The sequence below is a fragment of the Anolis sagrei genome, chromosome 3 (assembly GCF_037176765.1).
Source record: "Anolis sagrei isolate rAnoSag1 chromosome 3, rAnoSag1.mat, whole genome shotgun sequence".
Lineage (NCBI taxonomy): Eukaryota > Metazoa > Chordata > Lepidosauria > Squamata > Dactyloidae > Anolis > Anolis sagrei.
Genome location: NC_090023.1, coordinates 222,798,641 through 222,824,173, shown reverse-complemented (window position 1 = coordinate 222,824,173; position 25,533 = coordinate 222,798,641). Strand labels below are relative to the sequence as shown.

Sequence of the window (25,533 nt, the reverse complement as noted above, 5' to 3'; positions counted from 1 at the left end):
GTTCTTTGAGAGTTCTAATTGTTTGAGTTCTGGTTAACTGAGAGTATACTGTAGTAACTTCTTTTCACACTGCACAGAGTTAAACTTTGATGTGCAGTACCACCAAATGAGGACTATCAACCAGGATGGCTTTTGAAGGTATTGGATACTTTTACCAATGGTTACTAGTCAGTATTATCTCAAATATTAGAAGCTAGGGATTTCTCTGTATGTTGTAGGAGTTTGATAAGGAGGACTCATTTGCCCTTATATCACACTGGTGAACTTCCAGCCGGAAACATTTGCCATTCTGTGTAAACAGAACACTGGACAAGAGAGGCTTTTGATCTGAACCAGCACAGTATTATGCATTTAAGGCTGTGATTTACTTCACTGTGAGTCTGAACATCAGTTGCTAAGTAATATGTATAGATGCATGTGTGTGTGCACATACACACTGTTGTATTAATATCACTCTTTTGGGATTCTCATAGGCATCTGGTTCACTCTGGGATCTTTCATTCACAAGACCCTGAGATTGTTTATTTCCTTTGCAATGCAGAAATCTTCGTGAGGACTTAAAAATAAAGTTATTGTTAGGATTAGCCAGTAATGAAAGCAAAAAGACCTTGTATTGTTTATTTATTTAATTTTCCTCAATGAGTATCAAAATTAAAAGCTGCTTGGCACAGGGCTTTAACTGCTTTTCTTTGTTTTTCTTTGAAGATTCCCTCCAGTGGTGTGGAAACAGAAACCGAAAATAGATATTTATTCCTGTCAGTGTATTGGCTACTGTAGTCTGTTAACCACATGAGTTTCCGCAGGAAAATACTTCTGTACAGCGTTTACATCCCCTATGGTGAACATTATAAGGCTACTGTTTCTCTCACTTTTCCTTTGAATGTGAAAGCATCGGCAATGCCCATCAATCTGTCGCTTTGCAAGAAAATACATTTGAAAAGTACAGCCTACCAAAAATGGTGTTGGATCCAGATTTAAGCGCATGTAGCTGGTGCAGAAATAGAATTATTCCTTCTCAGCTTCTCGTGGCTGCTTCCTGAAAATGCTTCACTTAAGTTTGGGAGACCCTGCTGAACATGCTGAAATGGGAGGCTTGGAGTAAGGATCTCACAAAATTTGGGGCTTTTTTCATGTCAGGAGCAATTTGAGAAACTGCATGTCACTTTTGGCATGAGAGAATTGACCATCTGCAAGGACGTTGCCCAGAGGACACCTGGATGTTTTGATGTTTTACCATCCTTGTGGGAGGCTTCTCACATATCCCTGCATGGGAAGCTGGAGCTGAGAGAGGGAGCTCATCTGCACTCTCCCTGGATTTGAACCACTGATCTGTTGGTCTACAGTTCTTCTGGCAAAAGTGTTTAACCCATTATGCCACTGGGGCTCCTACAAAATTGGGTGAATACACCTTTCAACAACACTCTTTTGATTTTAGAAAGCAGATACTGGATCCATTCTTTTTATTGACAGAATGATGAAAAAGAAAATGGAAAACATAGCTGGAAAACCATTGGCCATATTTGATGGGGATTCTGGAAATTGTAGTTTAAAAGAATAGTTTTTCTAAGCTCCGAAATAGACAAAGGCCTGCCACACTCTCAGGCCATTTGTAGAGTACTGGAGGCAAAACAACACTATCAAGAATGGAACTCATAGCAGGAAAATCAGGTCCGACAAGAAAGTACTGTTAACTCCTAGGCCGACCCTGTTAAGAAGGCAATTCCTTAATAAGCAGTTACTCAGGGTTTGACCTGTGACCAGACTATCTAGTGGTGAATACACTTTTTAAGTGTTTACCAATGTTTTGAATTTAACACTTGTCTAGTATTTTAAACATTCTTCCTTTAAGACGTTCCCTGTCCTGTCTTCCTATTGTAAACATTATGCAGAATAGCTAACATAAAACATGAAACCAAAATAATTTCCATAAAATAAGCTAATACAGAGTTTGTTCTGTCACTTGGAGTGGCTGTTTGTAATTGAGCTCAATTGAAGCAAAAACAGCTGACCCAAATAGAAGTGACACAAAACATGTCAGACACATAATGTGTAGTGGTAATCCCTTTGGAAGGATTATTGGCTGGTTATTAGTAGAAAATGAATTGCACTTCTTTCTCTAACATGACATACTTTGTTTCCTTCAACAGAAAAAAGTTTATGTATACAAAAGAAAGGTTTTATGCTTTTAAAGCAGCCAGAAAGACTTGAGATCACTTACAGAGATAACGATCATGGAAAGCAAGTTTATCATATTGTCGAAGACTTTCATGGCTGGAATCACTGGGTTGTTGTGAGTTTTCCAGGGTGTATGGCCATGTTCCAGAAGCTTTCTCTCCTGATGTTTCACCTGCATCTACGGCAGGTATCCTCAGAGGTTGTGAGGTCTCACCTCACAACCTCTGAGGATGCCTGCCGTAGATGCAGTTGAAACATCAGGAGAGGATAGTAAGTATAGCAGTGTGTAAGGGTGGAGACAAAAACAACTCCAGAGCAGCTCATTTACCTTGATTGGATTATTACAGATTATGCTTAGTAGCAGCCGAGGCACATGCTTTTACTGGAAGCTGATGCATGGGGCTGGGAGATCTGTATTTTGCAGTGATGATTGATGAATGGCATACATTGTCAAAGCTTGGAAAAACTAGTTGCTTAGATTGCCATTTCTAGAATCCCCTAGGTAGTATGTGGCTGGCTGGCTAGAAGATCTTTGGAGTATTCTCCCACCCCTCACCATCACCATTATGTTTCCTAGCGCTGATAGATGACTGTGTGATGCTCAGAAAGATTTCTTCCAAAGATGAAGGTGCCATTTAGCAATTGATGTTCAGAGCCAATGGTATATTTAGCCACCACTAATTTCTCTGACAGTTCTAATTCATATGATTCAATTCTAGTGGTGAATACCATGTTTAGGACCAATTTTTTGGTTTTAGTGAGGTTTGCAAATCCTACAAACAGGCTCCATGTTCCTGTTCCTTTCTGGACCCAATCTACTCAAATGTATCATAATCGCTGTTAAATCTTGGTCTTATTAAAATATAAACTCTAATTGCCTCATTTGGTTACAGGCAAACACAACTGTTTTATAGTATTCCCATAATGACGATGATTATGACGATAATGATTGGTCACTTGAAGCCTCTGGACAGATGTCCAGCTAATAACCAATCATCAACTGTGTGGATTCAGCACAAATGCTGTTTGTAGTAAAAGCATGCTTATAGTAGCCATGCTTTCCTGTGCCGAAGCAGTGAGCTCTGTGCCCTCTTGCGGCAAGATAGAAAATGACTTCCGATTGAAAGCACCTGAACGTCCTGTTTTCTTTCCTTTCTCCTTAGCAAACCTCACTTAAAACCAGACTATACTGTTGTAAAGAATGTGGTGTGTGAACAAAACAAAACACAGAAAGAACAATGGTAATTTCTCTAGTTGTGTAGTAACCCAGATGTCCTTTTTGATTGTGAAAATGCTTTTAAATTGCTCACCCTATGAAGATGTTTGAACCTTGCTCTTGAGAGTCATAGTCCTACACTCAAACCACTGTACCAAGCTGGCTCTTAATAAACTTTATATGCAATATAATTATTATAGGCTCTTTAGCTTATATTAATTTGTATGCCTAGTTCTGGTTCGTGTCTAATATAATCCCCCTCTACCCTTTTCTTTCTTTTTTTGTGTGGGTAAAAAAAATCAGTCCTCTGCTGTTGTTCTTCAGCCCTGTGTTGACAAGTTTGAAATTTTGTTCTTTTATTGAGGCAATGGCTGAGTTCTTCTACTCATTTCTGAACCAATAGTAAGGATTCTCTCTCTGTTTTGGAAAATGGCATTCATAACCTTTTGGAAAAAACGATTTTTGATGATCATAACTTTTAAAAGAAGCATGACTTTTCAAAGAAGAGCCAAAAAAAACCTTTAGAGTAGAATTTTCTCTTGTAATATACAACCAGTTATAATTATGCAAGGCAATGATTTCAGTTGTTAGACTGAGTGGGGTGGACTGCAGTCTGTCTGTAGTAGTTTATAGTGATCATATTGTCTGCAGCCCCTCCTACAACTTCTCAGGAACCAAAGAGTAAAGGAAGCTGCATACGAGTAAGCAACAGGATCATAGATAAACAGATTACTAGAGAAGGTTTGAATGAGGTTGTGATTTCCAGCACTCTGATCATTGGTCCAAACTCTAGCTCTGGCTTCTTTTTTGTCTTCTCTGCTAGGTCCAGGCACATTATTACTCACACACACCATGAAAATCACAGAGTGGAAAGGAGCTTGATAGGCCATTGAGTTCAGCTCCACTGCTCAGAACCAACTTCCTTTCATTTTTCTTCTCTCCCTTTTCAAAAATAAATTTTCCGATTTTACCCCTCTCCATACTTTTATTTAGTGCAATGGAACACACTCTGTTGTTTCACTGGAGATAATTGCAGAATCCCTTATAATACACAAAGCACAAATCTATATGGGTGTTGCAGAACAAATAATGAATCAAATGGAAGACTTGGGTGAATGAATTCTGCAAAGAGATGAGGGAGAATCATGCTTTTAAATGCACCTGCTCTGTTAATTCTCTGCATGCAATAAATTATCACAACTGAGAGAAAGCTAGGTACAACATTCCTCCCTGGCTCAATATGAAGCAATGAGTAATCTGAATGGTATACTAAAGTGTTTATCAGTGCACATTTACTTTTCATATTTGCTCCTGGATGAATAATAGGAAGCATGCTTGAACAGTGTTTATTGATCCGTTGGATATGACACTGAAACAAGTGCTTTCAGTGTTTTCTTTGATATTAGTCCTGTGTTTCCATTGCTGTGAGTCAGTTTGAGCTTGGGGGATGGGAGCCGAGTGAAAAGCTACAGAAGAAGTATCTGTCTGAATGAATGGCTTCAGAACCACTTGAAATAATTTTGAGCAGGCGTGAGGATTGTGTGGCCTTCCAGATGTTGGATTATAACTCTCTTCCTCTTAGCCCAAATAGCCAAATATGAGAGATTATGTGAATTGCAGTCCAACAACATCTGGAGGTTCATATTCCCCCACCTTTGATTTACAGCCTGTTCAATTTCCCCTTCAATTTCATCCTCTTTTTCACTTGTCTTCCAAGTCTCTTTACTTACCAAGCCAATACTAAGCTAATGTATTCAGCGAACCTCCAGTTCTTTCTACTGTAACAAGCAAGTGTGTTTGGCTAAGCTGCGCTAAGCTGGTACTTTGCCATCATAATTTAAAATCAGTGCCATTACAACTTAACACAACACAAAACATAGTGTTAAGGTTTTGTTTTGGTTTTTTTGCCTCCTGGTTGTTAGAAGCGCTTAACATAGGCACCAAGCTGAGCTGTGTAGCTTTGCTAGCAGTAAAATGGTTTCCACAATACCTATTTCAAAATGAACTAATACATAGTCTCTGATGAAACCTTTGAAACTGTTTGAAAGAGTTTGAAAATCATACAAATTTAAAGCACAATAATTCCTTCTCCCTGATTCAGGTTTATAGCTGTGAGAGGTGGTGGTAAAGGTATTTCTCCTAATAAAATTTCTCTCTCCATCCCAATTCCACTTTCCTCTAATTTCCAGATTTCTAGCAATGCAGGAGGAGACACTGATAATCATAAGTACTAAGATCTCTTGGAATTCTTGCATTCACTTCTCCTTTCTAACTGAAGTTTTAAATTGTTGCAATGCTAGAAACTTGGGGTCAAAGAATCAGAGTTGGAAAAGACTGCAAGGACAATCCAGTCCAACCTCTGCCATCCAGGAAAATATAATAGCCTATAAAGCCCTAAATGGTTCCGGTCCGGCTTACCTATATGAACGTATCTCTCCTTATGAAACATCTAGGACTTTAAGATCATCTGGGGAGGCCTGGGTCTCGATCCCACCTTCCTTGCAGATACGTTTGGCAGGGCCTTCTCAGTGGTGGCTCCTCGGCTATGGAACACCCTTCCCAGGGATATAAGATCGGCTCCCTTCCTTCTAACATTCTGCAAAATTGTTAAGACCTGGCTCTTCGAGCAAGCTTTTACTACTGGAGCATAATTAGACAAAAATGAATACATGGAAGGACTGATGATGCAATTGGACAATGACTTTTAGTAAGGAGACGCCGAGGATTTTGCTTTTACAGGCTGTATTGTTTCTTTTTTATCACATTTTAATGTTTTAATTGTTTTTATAATTGTTTTAACTGTATTTTGATAATTGTTATGGCATCAAATTTCTTCCGACTGTGAACCGCCTTGAGTCGTCTCTGGCTGAGAAAGGTGGTATACAAATGCGGCAAATAAATAAATAAATAAATAATCAAAGCATCCCTGATGGCCATCCTGCCTCTGGTTAAAAACCTTCAGAGAAGAAGATTCCACCATGCTCAAAGGCATCATATTCTACTGCTGAACAGCTCTTATTATCAGAAAGTTCTTCCTAATGTTTGGGTGGAATCTCTTTTCCTGCAATTTGAATCTATTGCCCTATGTCCTAGTCTCCAGAGCAGCAGAAAACAAGCTTGCCCCCCTCCTCAATGTGACATCCTTTCAAATTTTAAAACATGGCAATCATATTCTCTCTGCCTTCTCTTTTCCAAGCAAAGCATATTTAGCTCCTTCAGCCATTCCTCATAGGGCTTGGTTTTCAAACCTTTGATAATTTTGGTCTTCTTTCTCTGGACACATTCTAAATTAGTGGTTCTCAACCTGTGGGTCCCCAGAGGTTTTGGCCTTCAGTTCCCAGAAATCCCAACAGCTGGTAAACTGGCAGGGATTTCTGAGAATCGTAGGCCAAAACACCTGGGGACTCATAGGTTGAGAACCACTGTTCTAGATTGTCAATATTCTTCTTCAATGGTGGTGCCCAGAACTGGACACAGTATTCCAGATGAGGTCTGACCAAGGTAGAATAGAATGGGACTATGACTTCTGAAGGAAGTCTGAAGAAATATTTAATTGAATGGCAGAAGTCTTGTCGGCAGCAGTTATACCAACTCCATGGCTACACAACTGCTTAGCTTAACTCCTGGAGCAGACTACAAGACCAAGCATCCTCCAGAAAGATTACTGAAGGGAACTGGCTTGTGGGCAGCTGCATCCATAATGTTTTTGGTTTACCACTATGAGAGTTAGAAAGCTGCTTTTATAGCCATTAGCTGGATATTCTGTTTGATGCCGAATTGGTTTTGGCCTGTCTACATTCCCTGCAGGCATGAAAACAAAATAAAGGCACACAAGGTAGTAAGTTACGCATAGAATGTATGGAAACTCCACCAGTCATATTTGGCATGTTGAAATAACAGGGTGTTTCCTATTTGTTGGTCTCCAAAATTGACTTCATGGCACATAGCAGCAAAAAGAACACAGGGAATTTTAAAAATTGTAGTTATTACTATTGTTGTTAATTTTTTGTCATCTTGTGCCTTCAAGTCAGCCTTATGGTGACCCTACGGTAAATGTCTCACAGTGTTTTCATGCCAGGATTTGTTCAGAGGAGGTTTCCCATTGCCTTCATCTGAGGCTGAGAGAGAGTGGCCTGCAGATGCCTATAATAAGGGGGTTCAGCTGGTGCATTGATGCAGGACTGGAAAGCAATGGAGGGGCTTGTGAGTTTCTGATGGCCACTTCCCTCAAAAAAACAGAAGAAAGTACTTCCCATAAAGTCTTCAAAAATGATGTCAGTGTATCACATTAAAGGAAACTGCTCTCCCAGCTTGTACAACCATCTTCAACAAGAAGCACTGTTCTAGTATTACAAGGACATTTAAAAATATAGGATAGAATATGTTGGCTGGCTCCCAAGCATGTGAACATCCTTTCTTGTTATGTTTATGTGGCCAGTCACTTTCACAGAGAGAGCAAAAGGAAATTTTGAGATGAACCCTCTGACCTACAGAGTATGAAAGCAGTCTTGTTCTGCCTTGCAAAATTTCTGTCTGAGGCCCGGGTGTCTTGCCTAAGATCAGCCAAAGGGTTTCTGTGACAGAGCGGGTGTTCAGACTTTGGTCACCAGAGTCATAGCTCAACACCAAACCACTATACCATGCTGGCATATAATATTCATATTTCAGTTTTTTCTATACACACTTTAACCATTTAAGAAAACTTCCCAGTCTTTTTCCACATTCTTTGTCCAGAATTCAGGTGCAATGTTTAAAACTTCCATTTGAATTGTTATAGGATTTGATAGTGAAAATAAATGATTTATTAGCAGAAAAGTTAAGTTTCTAGTGATTTTAGTTTGAGCAATATTTTTTCACTATAGCAGTTCTAATCGTTCTATCAATGTATTTATTTATCATGTCAGAAGTGAATTGAGGGTACAGTTATAATGTATTTAAAAACCACAAACAAAGTTAAACTTGGCATTATATTAAATGTCCTTTCACTAGAAGCTGGCCACTTAAGTGCCTCTGGTTTCGCTGTAAGGAGGTCCTTCATTGTGTATATGGCAGTGCTCAGGCTGCATTGTATTAAGTGGTCTATGGTTTGCTCTTCTCCAAACACACATGTCGTGGACTCCATTTTTTAGCCCCATTTCTTAAGGTTGTCTCTGCATCTCATGGTGCCAGAGCACAGTCTGTTCAGCGCCTTCCAAGGTACCCAGTTTCTGTGTTCCCAGTCTCTCAACCACTATCAGCCAGTGATTGAGGTTCCAGGTTTTAGTCTGCCACTTTTGGACTTTCGTTCACTGAGGTGTTCCTGTGAGTGTCTCTGTGGATCTTAGGAAGCTATTTCTTGATTTAAGGCATTGGTTTGTTGACTGATATCTAAGCAGAGGATGGGCCGGAGATGTCACTGCTTTGGTCCTTCCATGATTGGCTGCTACTTCCCAATAGATGTCAGGTGGTGCAATACCGGCTAAACAGTATAATTTCTTCAGTGGTATGGGGCGTAGACATCCTGTAATAATGCAGCATGTCTCATTAAGAGCCACATCCACTGTTTCAACGTGGTGAGAAATGTTCCACACTGGGCATGCATTTCTATCAATACTGAAACATGTTTCTTTTTTCACCACTTTTGAATTCTGAGAAAAATGAAATTGGTTCCTAGATTCCCAGCTTCCCCAGCCTGCACTTACGTTCTGATTTTGTTACTATCTATTGCTAGAGAAGAATATTAGATTGAACTCTACAGAAACATGGGAGATTTATTTATGAGTTTAGATTGTATCACAGTACAGGAAAGTTCATTCATTGTTTGCAATCTGGTGGAATGGTAACACCAATTACTACAGATCAACTGGAGCACCATGGTTTTCCATGTACCAATTATACATGGGTTGATTTGCATATTGGGTACCTATATGAGTCAAGGGTGCTGCTCGTTTTGTCCTTAAGGTATAGACAAGAGCACCTAATTCCAGTCATTTCTACTATGAGCATCAGGCGAGGCTTTGGCAAAACACTCCCTTTGTAGATCTTAACTGTCATATCCTGGTACCTTGGTTCAAGCGAGTCAGCATTCAAGCTGTATAAAGTGGTTGGGGACTCTGATATTGGTTCTTTGCGAGTCTTCAGATCAGTGGGAACAAAGCTGAATGACTCCCTCCTTACTTGTGGGTGAAAATGGCTTATGTATCTCATAAAGGTTTGAAAGCTGTGGTAAGGATGGATGGGAAGCTGTTAGGAATTGTGGGAGTTGAAGTCCAAAACATCTGGAGGGCTGAAGTTTGCCCATGTCTGGTATACATAATAATACTCAACCAACCAAAATAACAAAATTAATCGGCCAACAAATCAGCAACTCATGATACATAAACAAAAATAAAACAGTAATAGACATGTTAATTATAACAACAAAAACACTATATGTGTGTGTGTGTGTATATATATATATATAAATAAACTATACGATAGTGATAGAATTTCCTGCATACAAGTGACTTATCTTCATATAATAGATAACTGTAGAATGGTTTATGAACTGGAGAATGCATGTGGTTTGGTTTTTATATGCTATGACTTAATATCACCCAGGGAAATAATGTTTCTCACGAAAAATATTACGGTAACAAATAGTCTCGAGATTTTGAAATTTGTTTCATTGTTTGCAATTTAGTCTTGTATATAAGAAATGGCGAGTTCTGATATGAATTTCCTATACTTTGAACCTGAACTGACTACTTATATTTTTCCTAAATGGTGTATGAGTTGGGGGTTTTTTTTTGGGTTTTTTTGTCAGCTGAATTATTTGGGGGAAGTGACTGTAGTTTCAAAACATGTACCAATGGACTGCACAATGTAGTTGTGCTGTGTGGGTGCATTAGAGTTTTCCCAGCACCATAGGAAAGTGGTCATGTGCAAAGCAGTTGTGAGCTTTAACACTCCTACACTTACCTTGGAGCTTAAACCTTCTTCTACCCCATCCAGCACAATGTTTGAAATACCAGTAATCCCTCAGTAATCTTCTTCAAACCTCCATGTTGTGAGGCAGCACTTGCACAGACACTAGAACTGGGGCAAAGCATGTGGGAACAGTCTGTGTCAGTCCTGAACACTTGGTCCACTGTTTCTCTGGCTGCTGTACCTCTTCCCCACCAAAAGGAAGTGAGTCACGTTTATGAATGAGTGAAGTGGTGGCTCCCATGGTTCATTTAATTTCAGTCACTATTTTCACAATTACTGGAGTTCTCACACCAACCAAAAATCTCCTGATGACTAGAGTATTCCATTACATGTGTGCTTGAAATTAAAGAGGGAGAATACCTCTTTCTTCTGCTAAATGCCCCAGAGAAAGTGTTTATGATGGAGGCCTAGTGGCCTGGACCATCTTTACTGGGTGCTGACTCCAATCCTTTTTCAAGCTTAATTGTAACTCAATCCCATTTCTATTTGACTGCGACCACTGAGTGACTTCTCTGGTTGAGTTAGTCTGCAGTGCTTTTCATGTTCCTTGATTCGTGTTTGGGCAATGCTGCGTTTGGTGGCCCCTATGTAGACTTGACCAAAACTGCATGGTATATGGTAGAAAGCCTTCAAAAATACATTGCTTCTTTTAAGTTACCAAGATGGAGTAGTCAAAGTAGGGAAGATTGTCCTTTTCCTAGGTTCTTCCACTCTTGCCTGTCATCTCCTTAGCTGGCGAAGCCCCGTAGTCTTATTCCAGCTCCTTCTCTTGGAGCAGACCTGGGCAAATGAGGTGAGGGGGGCGGGAGTGATCTTCTACTTGCTTGTTTGTTGTTCATTCGTTCAGTTGTTTTCGACTCTGCGTGACCTCATGGACCAGCCCACGCCAGAGCTCCCTGATGGTCATCACCACCCCCAGCTCCTTCAAGGTCAATCCAGTCACTTCAAGGATGCCATCCATCCATCTTGCCCTTGGTTGGCCCCTCTTCCCTTTTCCTTCCATTTTCCCCAGTATAATTGTCTTCTCCAAGCTTTCCTTTCTTCTCATGATGTGGCCAGAGTACTTCATCTTTGCCTCTACTATCCTTCCTTCCAATGAGCAGTTGGGCTTTATTTCCTGAAGTATGGACTGGTTGGATCTTCTGGCAGTCCAAGGCACTCTCTGAACTTTCCTCCAACACCACCATTCAAAAGTATCTATCTTCCTTTGCTCAGCCTTCCCTATGGTCCAGCTCTCACATCCATAGGTGACTATGGGGAATACTATTGTTTTAACTATGCGGATCTTCATTGCCAGTGTGATATCTCTACTCTTCATTGTTTTCAGTTAATTACCCTCTCCCCTCTCTGAGCAGCCCATGAGGAGCCTTGTCCATACTGGGAGTAAAAACAGCACCAAAGACAAGTAAAACAAGAGTAATAAATATCTCACATTATGCCGAAACTTTTGATGGAATGCCTGGGTGGAAAAATGACGGCAGCAGCAACTGGGGGCAACTGGCTCCCTGAGACAGTGCTGGCATGTTCCCCTTGCCATGGAATGAGCCTTAATTTGCAGAGTATATTAAAATCCATAATTTCTTCTCTCAAATCTTCCCTCAATTTATACATAAGGTCAACTTTTATACACAAGTGTATATATAGTATGTCTAGACAGAGATGAGTTTGACAAATGCAAGAAACCCACTCTTAATCATGATATATTACATTGGGCATACCAATGATGTGTTTCAAACTAGTCATAATTTAGTGGTGGAATGATGTTAAAGTGTTGTCTCCGATAGATGTGGTTTCTCATGCAGATCCTCAATACAGACTTAGAAGTTCCCTGTAATTTGGACATCACCATGACATTCTAGTTTAGCACATTATTTTTCAACTGTAGTCAGGCTTCTGATGTTTTATGTGAAAAAGTCATTCCATGTTTTTGATCCATACTCGTGTAAACTACATTTGTGGATTTTTTCTTCTTCACAGGAGCAGAAAGATTCAAATCCGGAACATCCCGCCTCATTTACAGTGGGAGGTATGTGACAGAACATTTTAGCACTTCCTTGTGCCCCCTTCCCTATTACTCTGTAGAAACAAAATAGCATCTATCCATTCTTTGTTCAGGGTGCTGTAGCTGCTCCTTTCCTAGAGCTTAAAATCTTGACTGGTTGTTTTGGCAATGATTAGAAGCCCTTTCCTTCAACAGTGCAATATATTATGCACAGGTTTGACAGATGTACATATGAAAAATCCTGCATCTTTCCATTGGCCTTGGTGCTCCCTGTAGCTTTTAAAATTGGCGAATCAGTTCTAGAAGCCTATTTTTTCCTTGTGAAAATTACATGAAACTGTGACCATGCAAGAAACCATAGACTTTGGTACAGTTATCGTATTTGTTTGTCTAACCATTAGTACTTCAAGAAAGTAATCTTGTGCTGTCTCTTCTACATTGTGAATTGCACTTTCTGGTGTCTCTCAATGACACATACACATTGAAGGATATGTGATCTATCATGTTCCATAAATACATAAAGTGAATGGGCTGCAGCACAGTCATAGAAGACATTAATACTGTATTTACTTGAATCTAACATTCACCTGGCGAGGACAAGAGACAGGGCCTTCTCGGTGGTGGCCCCTCAGCTATGGCACTCCCTCCCTAGGGACATTAGATTGACCCCCTCCCTCCTGACATTTCAGAAAAAAGTAAAAACCTGGCTCTTTGAACAAGCTTTGGAAATGCGGCGTAACAGATAAACATGGAACTAGAAAAAAGTGGCCATGGAACAGCTTTGCTTCTGGAAAACGAGTTAACAAGAAGTTACTAGTGATGATATGTTTTTAATTATTTTATATGGTTTTATAATGTGTTTTATAATGTTTTTAATTGTGTTTTATGACTGTGTGACATCGAATTGCTGCCAATTTGTGAGCTGCCTTGAGTCGCCTTTGGACTGAGAAAGGCGGCATAGAAATACCACAAATAAATAAATAAATAAATAAATAGATAGATTTTGGCTAAATCACCCAGGGGAAGCAATAGGGGAAGCTGCTTCAGGAGCTGCACCTGGAGTACTATTTGAGAGATGTCATATCTGACTTAATTGTCATTGCTATATGCCAGTGGTTCTCAACCTGGGGTCCCCAGATGTTTTTGGCCTTCAACTCCCAGAAATCCTAATAGCTGATAAATTGGCTGGAATTTCTGGGAGTTGTAGGCCAAAAACATCTGGGGACCCCAGGTTGAGAACCACTGCTCTATGCTATGTAATCCTGAGATTTGTAGTTTTGTGAGGCATCCACAGTCTTTAGCAGAAAAGGCTCACGGCTTTGTAAAACTACATACTCCCTCCCTTTTTTTTCATATCAGGAGTGACTTGAGAAACTCCAAGTCGCTTCTGGTGTGAGAGAATTGGCCATCTGCTAGGACGTTGCCCAGGGAACTTCCGAATGTTTGATGTTTTACCATCCTTGTGGGAGGCTTCTCTCATGTTGCTGCATGGGAAGCTGGAGCTGACAGGGGGAGCTGAACCCACTCACCCCGGATTACCACTCACCTGTCAGTCAGCAGTCCTACCAGCTCAAGTATTTAACCCATTGCACCACCGGGGGCTCCATACCCCATGACTCCATAGCATTGAACCAAGGCAGTTAAAGTGGATTCATTCTACAGCACAGGTGCACCCCAAGGTTTTCTTTTCCATTGCCAAAAGCTTTGGTGTTCCAACACTTTTGTTTTTAAAGAAGGAATTCTAAGCAGGCAGCCACGGTAATGGCTATATTACAAAGAGTGCCCATTACATTCAGCAACAAATCCTTTTTTGGTTTCAGGGTTTTGGAAATTGAGGTGCGCATTAGATTTGGTGACGCAGTAGACTTGGCTAAATTATATGTGTAAAAAGTAGACCTTAAAGTCTCTTGTCTCAAGGACAAGGACCCTTTAGAGCAGTGGTTCTCAACCTGTGGGTCCCCAGGTGTTTTGGCCTACAACTCCCAGAAATCCCACCCAGTTTACTGGCTGTTAGGCTTTCTGGGAGTTGAAGGCCCAAACACCTGTGGACCCACAGGTTGAGAACCACTGCTTTAGAGCTCTAGCCAGTGCTAGTTGTTGTAAACACTATAGAACAGTGGTTCTCAACCTGTGGGTCCACAGGTGTTTTGGTCTACAGCTCCCAGCAATCCGAGCCAGTTTACCAGCTGTTAGGATTTCTGGGAATGGAAGACCAAAACATCCAGGGACCCACAGGTTGAGAACCACTGGTATAGAACTACAGGCCAAGGACAGAGCCAGAGCTGGGAAAGGTTCATTTTTAAGAAAACTGCTAGATCCTAGAACATCTCAATCAGCATGTCTAGTCTTCTGATTTATACCACTCTTTATGAACCTAAAGTTTTCTAGTTTCCATAACATTTGAAACCTGCCTAGCCTAGACAATTCATGGATTTGGGGAGCATTTGAGTTATCTGAAACTGTTGCCTACCTGCTTTACCTACCTACCTACACACACTGCTACAGGAAGGGGATATGACACAGGATAAGGATTCTCCTTTAGGATAGAAACACCCCCACCCGATTTCTATCTCTTTGGGCAATTTTTAGTTTGGGTTTTGCTTTATTTTTGCTGCTGCTTTTGTGCTCTTTTGGTTTTAAAATATGCTTATAGTTCTCAGAATGCATTTTTAAAAAAATGAAAGGCTTTGGGCATACAAGAACTGTGGTATCAATCTTGTCAACAGGAGTAGCAAGTTTCTTCTTGCTAGATGGAGCATCAGGAACAAATGACAAGGCATAGCTGTTGTTTTTCTTAGTCATCATTCCCACAAGTACAATGACATGGCTCTGACTAGAAGGCCAATGACTGCTTCTGTTTGGGAGTTTATATGCTAAGAAAATGACTCACTGGCAGTAAGTCAGGTGGCTGAATTCCTGCTTTCAGGTGATGCTTGAACAAGATAGGTTAAATGTTTAATTCTGGGAAGTGGACTATCTGGCAAATGGTGACTCTTCCTCTTTGGGTGAGAAGAGTCATCGTATAACATTCCCTGAAGGCTTATTGCAATGGCAGGTTGCCAAGGATTGCATTTCATGCAGTCATCTCACTGGAGGGGACAGAAGAGCCTCTGATATCTTTTAGTGTTGAGTCTCAAGCTCTGAAGCAATATACCATACTTGGTTACATTTATCCCAGTCAACCTCAATATAAAACATGTGCATGTTTATGAAAACACCTGTTTGACAGAAAGTCAATTAATTGTCTTTATGGCTAAAAAAAAAAAGATGCATTCTGTTATTATAATCTTAAAGGTAAAGGTTTTCCCCTGACATTAAGTCCAGACGTGTCTGACTCTGGGGTGTGGTGCTCATCTGCATTTCTAAGCCGAAGAGCCGGCGTTGTCTGTATACACCTCCAAGGTCATGTGGCCAGCATGACTGTGTGGAGCGCCGTTACCTTCCCGCCGGAGCGGTACCTATTGATCTACTCACATTTGCATGTTTTCGAATTGCTAGGTTGGCAGAAGCTGGAGCTGACAGCGGAAGCTCATGCCGCTCCCTGGATTCGAACATGCGACCTTTCAGTCAACAAGCTCAGCAGCTCAGCGCTTTAACCCACTGCACCACTGGGGGCTCCCTATTAAAATATTGGGTCAACCTAAATTAAAGCCCGTGGTGGCCCAGCGGGTTAAACTGCTGAGCTGCTGAACTTGCTGACTGAAAGGTTGGTGGTTTGAATCTGGGGGGCAGGGTGAGCTCCCGCTGTTAGGCCCAGCTTCTGCCAACCTAGCAGTTCAAAAACAAACAAAATGTGTGCCTTATTGCACCTCGGTCTGTTTTCTCTTATAGTGTATGTCTGATTTCCTTTTCAGGTACTGGATGGTCTTTTAGCTCAACATGGGACAGTAGAAAATGTGGAACAAGGTAAGGACCTTTTTACTGGGCTTACTCTCTCTTCAGCTATTTTATTAAGGCATCTTAAGCCTTCAATACTGCTTAAGGTGTTTTAACATTCCATTGAGACTATTATATTTATACAGCATCTATTTCATGGGACTCTGGGGTGCTATATTTTCTGTCTACCTTATGCTGTATGGATATATATTTTATTGGGATCTTGAAGCATCTACATAACAATGTACTAGCTGCAGTGTTGTGACTAAGTGTTCACCCCGTGGCAATCATTGAAGAAAATACTGACCAAACTCCTGCTGGAAATATGCACATGCTTTACACATGTTTATGAGATGTGTCTGATCTTGGAAGCTAAACAGGGTTAGTTCTGTTTAGTATAATTTCAGAGGAAGGAACTGGCAAAAGTACCCTTGAATATTCTTTCCTATGAAATATTCTTTCCTTAGAAAAGTGCCTAAGCACCATGCACCCTTTTCAGGCCACTAAACGTCTGCTATTTCCACCATTTCATCTATATTTGCATGTCCACTCATGCAGAACTCCACTGCCAGATCATGTCCAGAATCTGGTTTTGATTTCTCTCCTGCAGATATTGGCGTACAAGAAACTATAAACACCATTGTATATGAAAGTTTATTAAATGTGGTGGGAATGTGCATTTGGCAATGGATTTCCAATGAATGAGGGAGTCCACTTTCTTGTCCTCAGATTATCTGAAGCAGTTTCTGCCATGCTGAGTGCAATTAGCCTAACTACATTATGAAAAAGGTCATTGTAATCAGTTGTTCTCTCAAAGGGAAAGAGATATCATAACTCTTAGAAATGCATAGTGACTGTGTTGACCCTAACAACTCAGTCCAAAGTCCATACTGTGGTGATAACTTTATCAGGCCAACCAAAAAGGCATAATATTAATTGCAATAGCTTTGAAAGCTCACAGAGTTTGTCATTAGGCAGATAGGTTTTTAAAAAATGGTGGAGGTAAAACTTGCAGGGAAAAGTAAATAATTTTGTTAGAATCAAGCAGTCTACATGTTGTTTTTGGGTGATATGGATAAAGCATGTGTGTTTAAAATCATCATATTCCAATTGCCACAAACGGACTGGGGCTAAAGCCAGATCTGGCCACGGTGGTGTATGTCTTAGTTACATTCCGTCTGAATTGCTGTAATATGCTCTAGGTGGGGCTGCCTCTGAAGAGTGTTTGGAAACTTCAGCTGGTCCAAAGAGATGCAGCCACTGGAGCTGGCTATAGGGTGTGGACAACCTCCCTGTTGCACCAGCTCCGCTGGCTGGCAATTTGTTTCTGGGTACATTCAAAGTGCTGGGTGTGACCTTTAAAGCCTCAGGCAAGTGTTTCTCAACCTGGGAGTCAGAACTCCTGGGGTGGGGGAGTCATGAGGGGGTTTCAGAGGAGTAGCCAAAGACCATCAGAAAACACATATTTCTGATGGACTTAAGAACCCCTTTGGCAGAGAGAGCTGAAGATCTCTCTGCTTGTCCTTCTCTTCCTTTTTGGAAACAGACAGAGAATCTTCCCTCCAAAAGCCCTCCTCTCCCATGATTGGCTGGCCTCTCAACTGGCTTCTGTAGTTCATCATTTTCTGTATTTCTGGCCTTTTCTCTTGTGCTGTGTGCCTGAATTGATAACACTCAGGTGTGCAGATTTGTGCATTTGAGATTATGGAAAATAGTTACTCGCCAAACAGGTCTGTGGGCATGTAGATGTGGAGAGATTAACTACAGATTACACTTATTGTCAAAATAGAAAATGCTTGCTTTTTGTTGAATAAACCATCCCAGTATTTTGAATGTATATAGTTTACTTGTTTTTATTGAGAACTAATATAAATACACATCTTCACTCCTCAGAAGTGGATTCTATATATACTACTCTACATAGCCTACATTCTGTCAGACCATCCCAAGCAAATAAATACGGTAACATCGGGTGTGGCTGTTTTCATACATTACAGTAACAAAAACATGTTTCAGCGCGATCTCTTACAAAGTTGGGTTGATAAATAGAGCTATATGTAAAACAAGTCATTGTTACCAGGTTAATTCCAATTAGAATAGATCCTATGAACCGAATAGAATTTCTAAGTCACCACTTACTTGTTGTTGTGTATGCTGTCAAGTTGTATTTGACTTATGGCAGCCCGAAGCCAAATCAATCATGTTGTTCTCTTAGGAAGATTTATTCCAAGAGGTTTTGCCTTTGCCTTCCTCAGAGGCTATAAAACTGCTCAAGGTTTCCGGGACCAAGTGAGGCTTTGAAACCTGTTCTCTATAGTCAGACACCAACACTCAAATCACTACACTTCCTAAATTGCATTTGCTTGGGTCTAGTTGGAGCATTGGATGTAGCTCAGCAACTTTTACCCAGCAGCTTTGGAGCAAGATAACCATGTGCATGTCTGAGGCCATAAAATTCTGGAAGGCAGTCTGTTTAGTGATGAAAAATGAAAACGCAGTGCTAAGATAATTCAGAATAGGAGCTTCTCTCTCACAGTCCTCCCACTTGGTAACCCAAGCATGTGTTTCTTTCTTTTCCTCCTGTAGTTAATACAGAATCAGAGACAGCAGTTGTCAATGTTACATATGCGACAAAAGAAGAAGCAAAAGTGTAAGTGGCAGCTTTAAATGTAATTTTCACCCCTCCTATCTTTCACTCTTGATTTTTTCCTTTCCTGGGAATGTCTCTTGGATTTTATGCTTGCATTTCCAGCGAGATCAGTGTAGAGCATAATGTTTCCAGACTGCTGCTACACCACAGACCTCAACATACCTACTCACCTGAATTCTCTTTTGAACATTTGAATTTGAATGGATGCCAATCAAGCAAAGCTTTCTCTGATTAATTGGGTCAAGTTGTGTATTCTTGTGTGGTTGAAATACTACATAGGAGAGACCAAACATTTTGCTTTGGTTGGGAGGATTTCTGTATCAAGAGTGGAGTTGGGAAAGCACCATTATCACCCCACTCCCTCCCCCTCTATATATATAGAACAGTTTTCCCACTCTGGCTAGGGACAATGGGAGTTACAGTCACACACATCATGTCACTTAGTGGAAAAGGGTCATACTTTGTTTACTGCAGCTAGCAGTCGAGAAGAATTGGATTTAGCTGCAATCTTTAACTTGCTTACCCTTAATTCTCATTCACCGTGTTGTCACTTACAACTGAATAAGCATGTTTAGGAATATTCTCCAAGCCCCAAATTAGTTTAAACTGTTGCACATTTCATTCATTTCCAGTGGGGCTTCCATCGAAATAGACATTACCTAGATTTAGGCCAGTAATACTGACTGGTTCCATTAGAGATTCCTAATTATCCTTGACACGATTTTGTTGTTATTAAAAATTATTTCATACTCTGACCAATGAATATTAAATCATAGTAAACTAGTTTAGAACTTCGTTAAAGAATTATGTGAAAATGATACCAGCGGTGAGCTGTGTGTGATTTCCCAGGACTATTTTTGTGGCTCTTTAGCCCCCCTGAATGTTTTGCCCCAAATGCCCTTGATAGGGAGGGTGCATATTTGCCATAATTTTATGCCTCCCCAAGATGATTTAGGTCCAGGAGATGCCTTTTTAATTACTTCATCACACTAGAGAATGAATACACTTTAAATCCGGTTTCTGTCTCCTGCAGAATTCTGGGGTTTGTAGTTTAGTAAGGCTGTTAAAGGCTCCTCACTAAACGACAAACCCCAGAATTCTGTAGGAGACAGAAACCGGATTTAAAGTGGATTCATTCTCTAGTGTGATGAAGTAGAAAATGGGAAGTGAACTAAGAGTGTCTTCTGTTTACATCTTACCTCTTCTGGGCCTAAAATTGCCCAGGGGCCTACAAACATAAGAAATGGAGAGCACTTGAAGGCCTTCTAAAATTATTTATGTATTGGGGGGGGGGGTGCGTACATGTGCATGTGCACACATGAAAGCTCACACAAGCATTTCCTTTGGAATAAATATACTCTACCAGAAATGCCCATCCCTGGTATGTTTAGAATATATGAGGACTTTTGGGGCATGTTTATTGAAGTACTGTCAGTGCTGTAGAGTAGGAAGGTGTGAAAAGTTTTCTATCTAACTCTGCCCAAATGTATTCTGACTGTAGAACATAAAGTGCTTTGTTTCCCAGTGTGCAGCGCACAAATAGTTCACTTCAGTAGGCTTATCTGTGGATGTTTTTATCTGTGCTTTCCAGCAAAGAGCTGTCATGAATCACGATCAGGCAAAGTCCATAACAATTCTGTTGTGCCATTTACTTTTAGTTTCACATTTAGAAGTATTTATTCCTAGTAGTTTCCAGAATGAAGGAGCCTTGCATCCTGAAAGGACTGACACAATAGAATATAATCTTTGTTTTGCCAGTGAAATGAAAATCTCTCAATTGAAATGCTGAAAACAGCTTAAAGTATTGCTAAAATACCTCAATTTTAGGGAGGCCTTTCCTATCCTGATGATAACCAGATGGTCACGACCCCAAATGGGGTAATGTAAGTGAATGATTGGTGTCCCAAAACGTTTGGCCAAGAGATTGAAGAAGTCAGAAATGCAACTGCATGTCACCTGCGAGGTGGTCTTTCCTTTGAATAAGAGACTGACTGACCCATCTGTCCATGACCTCCAGACATCTGCTGTGCAGGATAAAAAGGCAAAGACAGAGGAAGGGTTGGGCTACAGGTTGGGGAAAGGCAAAAGTGGTGTGTTTGGGAGAAGACCCTGCAGCCCAATCCCTCCTCCATCTTTGTCCAGACACACCACTGTATCATTTTCCTGTGTTAAATTCTCAGGTCCAGATTAGACAGAGCAGTCCTTGCTTTTAAGCATTCATTCCCAAAGCTATAGATGTAGTTTAATGTACCAAAAGGCCAAGCTGGTGGATGCTGAATACAAACACACTGCAACATTTTCCATCCAATATTGTCTCAAGGCAGGGCTGTAGAGCTGGAAACATTTTACAGATCTGTATTTTGTTTTTCTCTACATCCCAACACTCCTTCTTGGTGTTGTTTTTCTTGATGACAATAATGTCCAAGTGCTAAAATTAAAAGCAGGAAAGAGATCCATTTCCACTCCAGTAATTCTCCTGTCCACACTTGAATATAGTTGCTCTCCATATCCTCAGATTGTACATCCATGGCTTCCACCAACTGTGGCATAAAAATACACAGAAAAAAATACAAAAAAAGGTTGATTTCACCTTGTGCTACACCAGTGGTTCTCAACCTGTGGGTCCCCAGATGTTTTAGCCTTCAACTCACAGAAATCCTCATACCTGGTAAACTGGCTAGAATTTCTGGGAGTTGTAGGCCAAAACACCTGGGGACCCAACAAAGCTTGAGAATCACTGTGCTACACTATGCACTGTGTATGGATATACTGTTGTAGCATCCCACTATTTCACAGATCTTCCTGACACCTATTTGGTTTGTTTGCCATTTAATAAGGAATGCTATTTTACTATGTCATCATATGTAATGGGGGCTTGAGCATCCAAAAATTTAGTATCTGTCCCTGGAACCAAACCAGCAGATACCAAGATAAAGAGTAAGAAATATGAAAAATGGAACCAAGAAGTAGCATTATTGGACATGCTTTTCTTTAGGGGATCAGAGAGGAGGGAACCACTTTCCTAATAATTTTCATTGGTGTTTGTATGTTTCAGAGCAATTGAGAAGCTTAGTGATCATGAGTTTGAGAACTATTCATTCAAGATTTCCTACATCCCAGATGACGAGGTGAGCTCCCCGCAGCCTCCTCAACGATCCCGGCGTGGGGGCCATTCTTCCAGGGAGCAGGGCCCCTCCCCGGGGGGCTCCTCACAGTCCAAACAGCTTGATTTCCCACTACGGATCCTGGTCCCCACACAGTTTGTTGGTGCGATCATCGGAAAGGAGGGCTTGACTATAAAGAATCTTACTAAACAAACTCAGTCCAAGTAAGTACCATATATGGTTTAATATCCTTCCGTGGGGGCTCAGTTGGTAGCCTTTACATCTCTGTAGTTATGTTGGGGGTTTTGTTGGGGTTTTTGTCTCTACCAAATGCCAAGCAATGGCACTGGAGTAAATTATGGGACAAAGGCTTTTTGTCTTTTGCAATAATCTGTATCTTAGTGTCGCTGTGTTTTGTATAGATTTGTACGAAGTATTGATATTAAAACTTCTGCAGTGATGGCTATGTTGTTGTTTTCAGACAAACCTTGGGTTTTGTTTTGTTTTTTGTTTTTTTGCAGAGATCCTGGTTAGACTAAAATGAACAATCAATCATCACACATTTTATCAAGGCCCGTAGAGGCTTTTTGGGGGGGTTAACATATCCAGAATCCCCAACTGGGCTGAAACTGTCATTCAAAAAGCTCTGGAAACACTTGGATATACATATAGTAGTACAGTTCTAATTATTATCCAAGGCTTCTCACTATTTACTGTCTCTTGGCTTCCCCCCCCCCCCCCAGAAAAAGTAATCTGCAAGTGATATTTTCACTCAGAGTTGTGTCTGTATTTTCATTTTCTTCTTTACTGTTTTCCCTGATAAAGCTAATCAGATAAGACATCATATATGTAGATCTTTTACAGGATATGAAGGCAGCATTACTTTGTTTACTATACACTCCAGTTCTACTTCTGCCTTTGGCAGATGCCCATGTGTTGGGTATCAGTGTTCACACAGGGTTTACATGTATTAGGTCGAATTTGTGAAGAGCAATATGCCTGATTGTAATCCTACTTGGTTTTGTAGCCATTGGATTTTAAACTATTAGGTTTTATAAAAATTTTGCACTGCAATTATGGGCATTGACTAGGCTTGGAAGTAGGACTCTTATAGTTGGAGAATGGATGTAATCCTATCCATTTGTAATCACTTTCTTCTCTGAAGGCAACATTACCTTCTCTGAAGGCAACATTACCTGTCCTCCTCCAGGTGTTTTGGACTTCAGCTCTCAGAAAACCCAGTCAGTTTACTAGCTGTTAGGAATTGTGGGAGCTGAAGTCCAAAACATTTGGGGGAACAGTTTGAGAAACTCTGCCTTAGGGTAATCTATCAAACTGAGATGAGGACAGGAAGCCAGAAGTTGATCGAGTGGGCTAATGCTAGTTTCTCTCTCACACTCCATCCATTTTATCTCTCTTTTTCTTTGTTTTTTTCCCCCTCTTTCTCTTTTAGGCTTTTCTGTTTCAATCATCTTTTTCTTTTCCACATCTCATCCAGTCCCTTCTCTCCTCCCCATATTTAATTTTCTGACACCATCACACCTCTATCATGCTTTCGATCACTCCCATTTTCTCTCCACTCAAAGGACATTTGCAATTAAGCTGAGGCCACCTGCCATATTGAAGCCACAGGTTGCCCACTTGTACTCTGTATGTTATAGCATCCTCGCAACTACTTCCATGTTTATTGCTTTGCATCCCTAGATTTATCTTTTAAATAAATTTAAAGCTTCCAAGCAGCTGTTCTTCTCTTGCCAGACTATAAATACAGATGCCACATGAGGCTGGCCAGTAGATCTGTTTAATTCAAACAGATTCTCATGTCGTTGTTTTATTTTATTTTACTTATTTCTCTTCCCACCCCCAATATTGGGATCCTTTAGCCATTGTTTCTGTATACTTGGGATGCTATCCAGAGATTTTCTATACTATTGAAGGCCAGCTTGGAGGAAACTGGTACCATGTGTCGGCTACTTTAAATGCATAGTGTGACAGTTGCTTACACAAAACAACTTGATTTTTAAATTTGATATAATCCACTGAATTGTTTTGAGGAGGAGGGATATGTTAGTACAGAGAATAATGTTCTAGTCTACACAGGGAGCTGCTGCCTACAGACATCCTGTCATCCCCACAGGGAGCAATTCACAACTGCCTCCACATAGGCACTGTTTTCATGCACATTATCCGCAGTCAAAGATGCCACACAAACTATGCTTTGTTTTCCTTTTGTGTGAGGCTACTTACAAATCAAATCTAAATGTTAAAACTAGTTTTTAAAAATATATTTCTATTGTGTTAATGTCAAAGCACCAATAAATTATGGGTCCCTACACATTCTTAGGACTGATTCCTACACGTGATGAACTCCCACACCATTGACACTGGGTGTTTAAATGGTCACTGCAGTGGTAGCACTTGACTGGGGTTTGGTAGGAGCACAGTAGGGAGGTTGTCTCTGGTCTACTTGAATTCCTTGTATTCAGTGAAAAATAATGAACTCTCATCTGGTGGCTGCTGCATATGTGTGCTAATCCTTTGTTTAAACCAGAGCCTTGGGAAATTACTTTCTTGGGCTAGAACTCCTAGAACCCCTAAATCAGCATGGTTGCATGCAAAATTGGTTGTGGGATAGTAGTAGTAGTAGTAGTAGTAGTAGTAATAATGATGATGGTGATGATGCCATCAAAGCCAGAATTGAAAAGTCAACGACAGATCCCAAGTGTACACTCTGCAAGGAAGCAGATGAAACAATAGATCATATCCTCAGCTACCGCAAGAAGATCATGCAGACAGACTATAAGCAGAGGCATAACACCGTTGCTCAAATGATTCATTGGAACTTTTGCCACAAATACCATCTGCCTGCGATAAAGAACTGGTGGGATCACAAGCCTGAAAAAGTTACAAAAAATGAACATGTCAAACTACTCTGGGACTTCCGAATTCAGGTTGACAGAGTTTTGGAGCACAATACTCCTGACTTCATGATTGTGTTAAAAAACAAAGTATGGATCGTTGATGTTGTAATCCCAGGAGACAGCAGGATTGAAGAGAAACAACTGGAAAAGCTGACATGATATGAGGATTTAAAAATCCAACTGCACAGACTCTGGCACAAGCCAGTCAAGGTGGTCCCAGTGGTGATCAGCACACTGGTTGCAGTGCCTAAAGACCTTGGCCCACACTTAAACACAATCGGCACTGACAAAATTACCATCTATCAGCTGCAAAAGGTCACCTTACTGGGATCTGCATGCATTATTCATTGATACATCACACAATCATAGACACTTGGGAAGTGTCCGATGTGTGATCCAATACAATAGCCGGCAAAATGATTTTGTTTGCTGTGGACTCATCTTTTTATGTTTCAAACAACAACAACAACAACTTTATTTTTATATCCTGCCTCCATCTCCCCAAAGGGACTCGGAGTGGCATACACATGGGACAAAATGTCCACAAAAGATCAAAGTAAAACAATATATTAAAACAAAAAAGATAATTAAAATAAAACATATCAAAGCATAACAGTAAGATAAAAAAAACAATTAAGTAA

At 40.5% G+C, this 25,533-nt stretch overlaps 1 protein-coding gene across 2 annotated transcripts in view; it reads left to right on the top strand.

Moving 5' to 3' along the window:
* IGF2BP2 (insulin like growth factor 2 mRNA binding protein 2) overlaps positions 1–25,533 on the top strand; it is a 76,469-nt gene that overhangs the window by 32,586 nt on the left and 18,350 nt on the right. For both annotated transcript variants that reach the window (XM_060768032.2, XM_060768033.2), the window contains exons 3-6: positions 12,317–12,365; positions 16,196–16,247; positions 18,804–18,867; positions 21,923–22,195. In XM_060768032.2, coding sequence (XP_060624015.2) covers positions 12,317–12,365; positions 16,196–16,247; positions 18,804–18,867; positions 21,923–22,195 — 438 coding nt within the window. The remainder of the gene's footprint in view (positions 1–12,316; positions 12,366–16,195; positions 16,248–18,803; positions 18,868–21,922; positions 22,196–25,533) is intronic.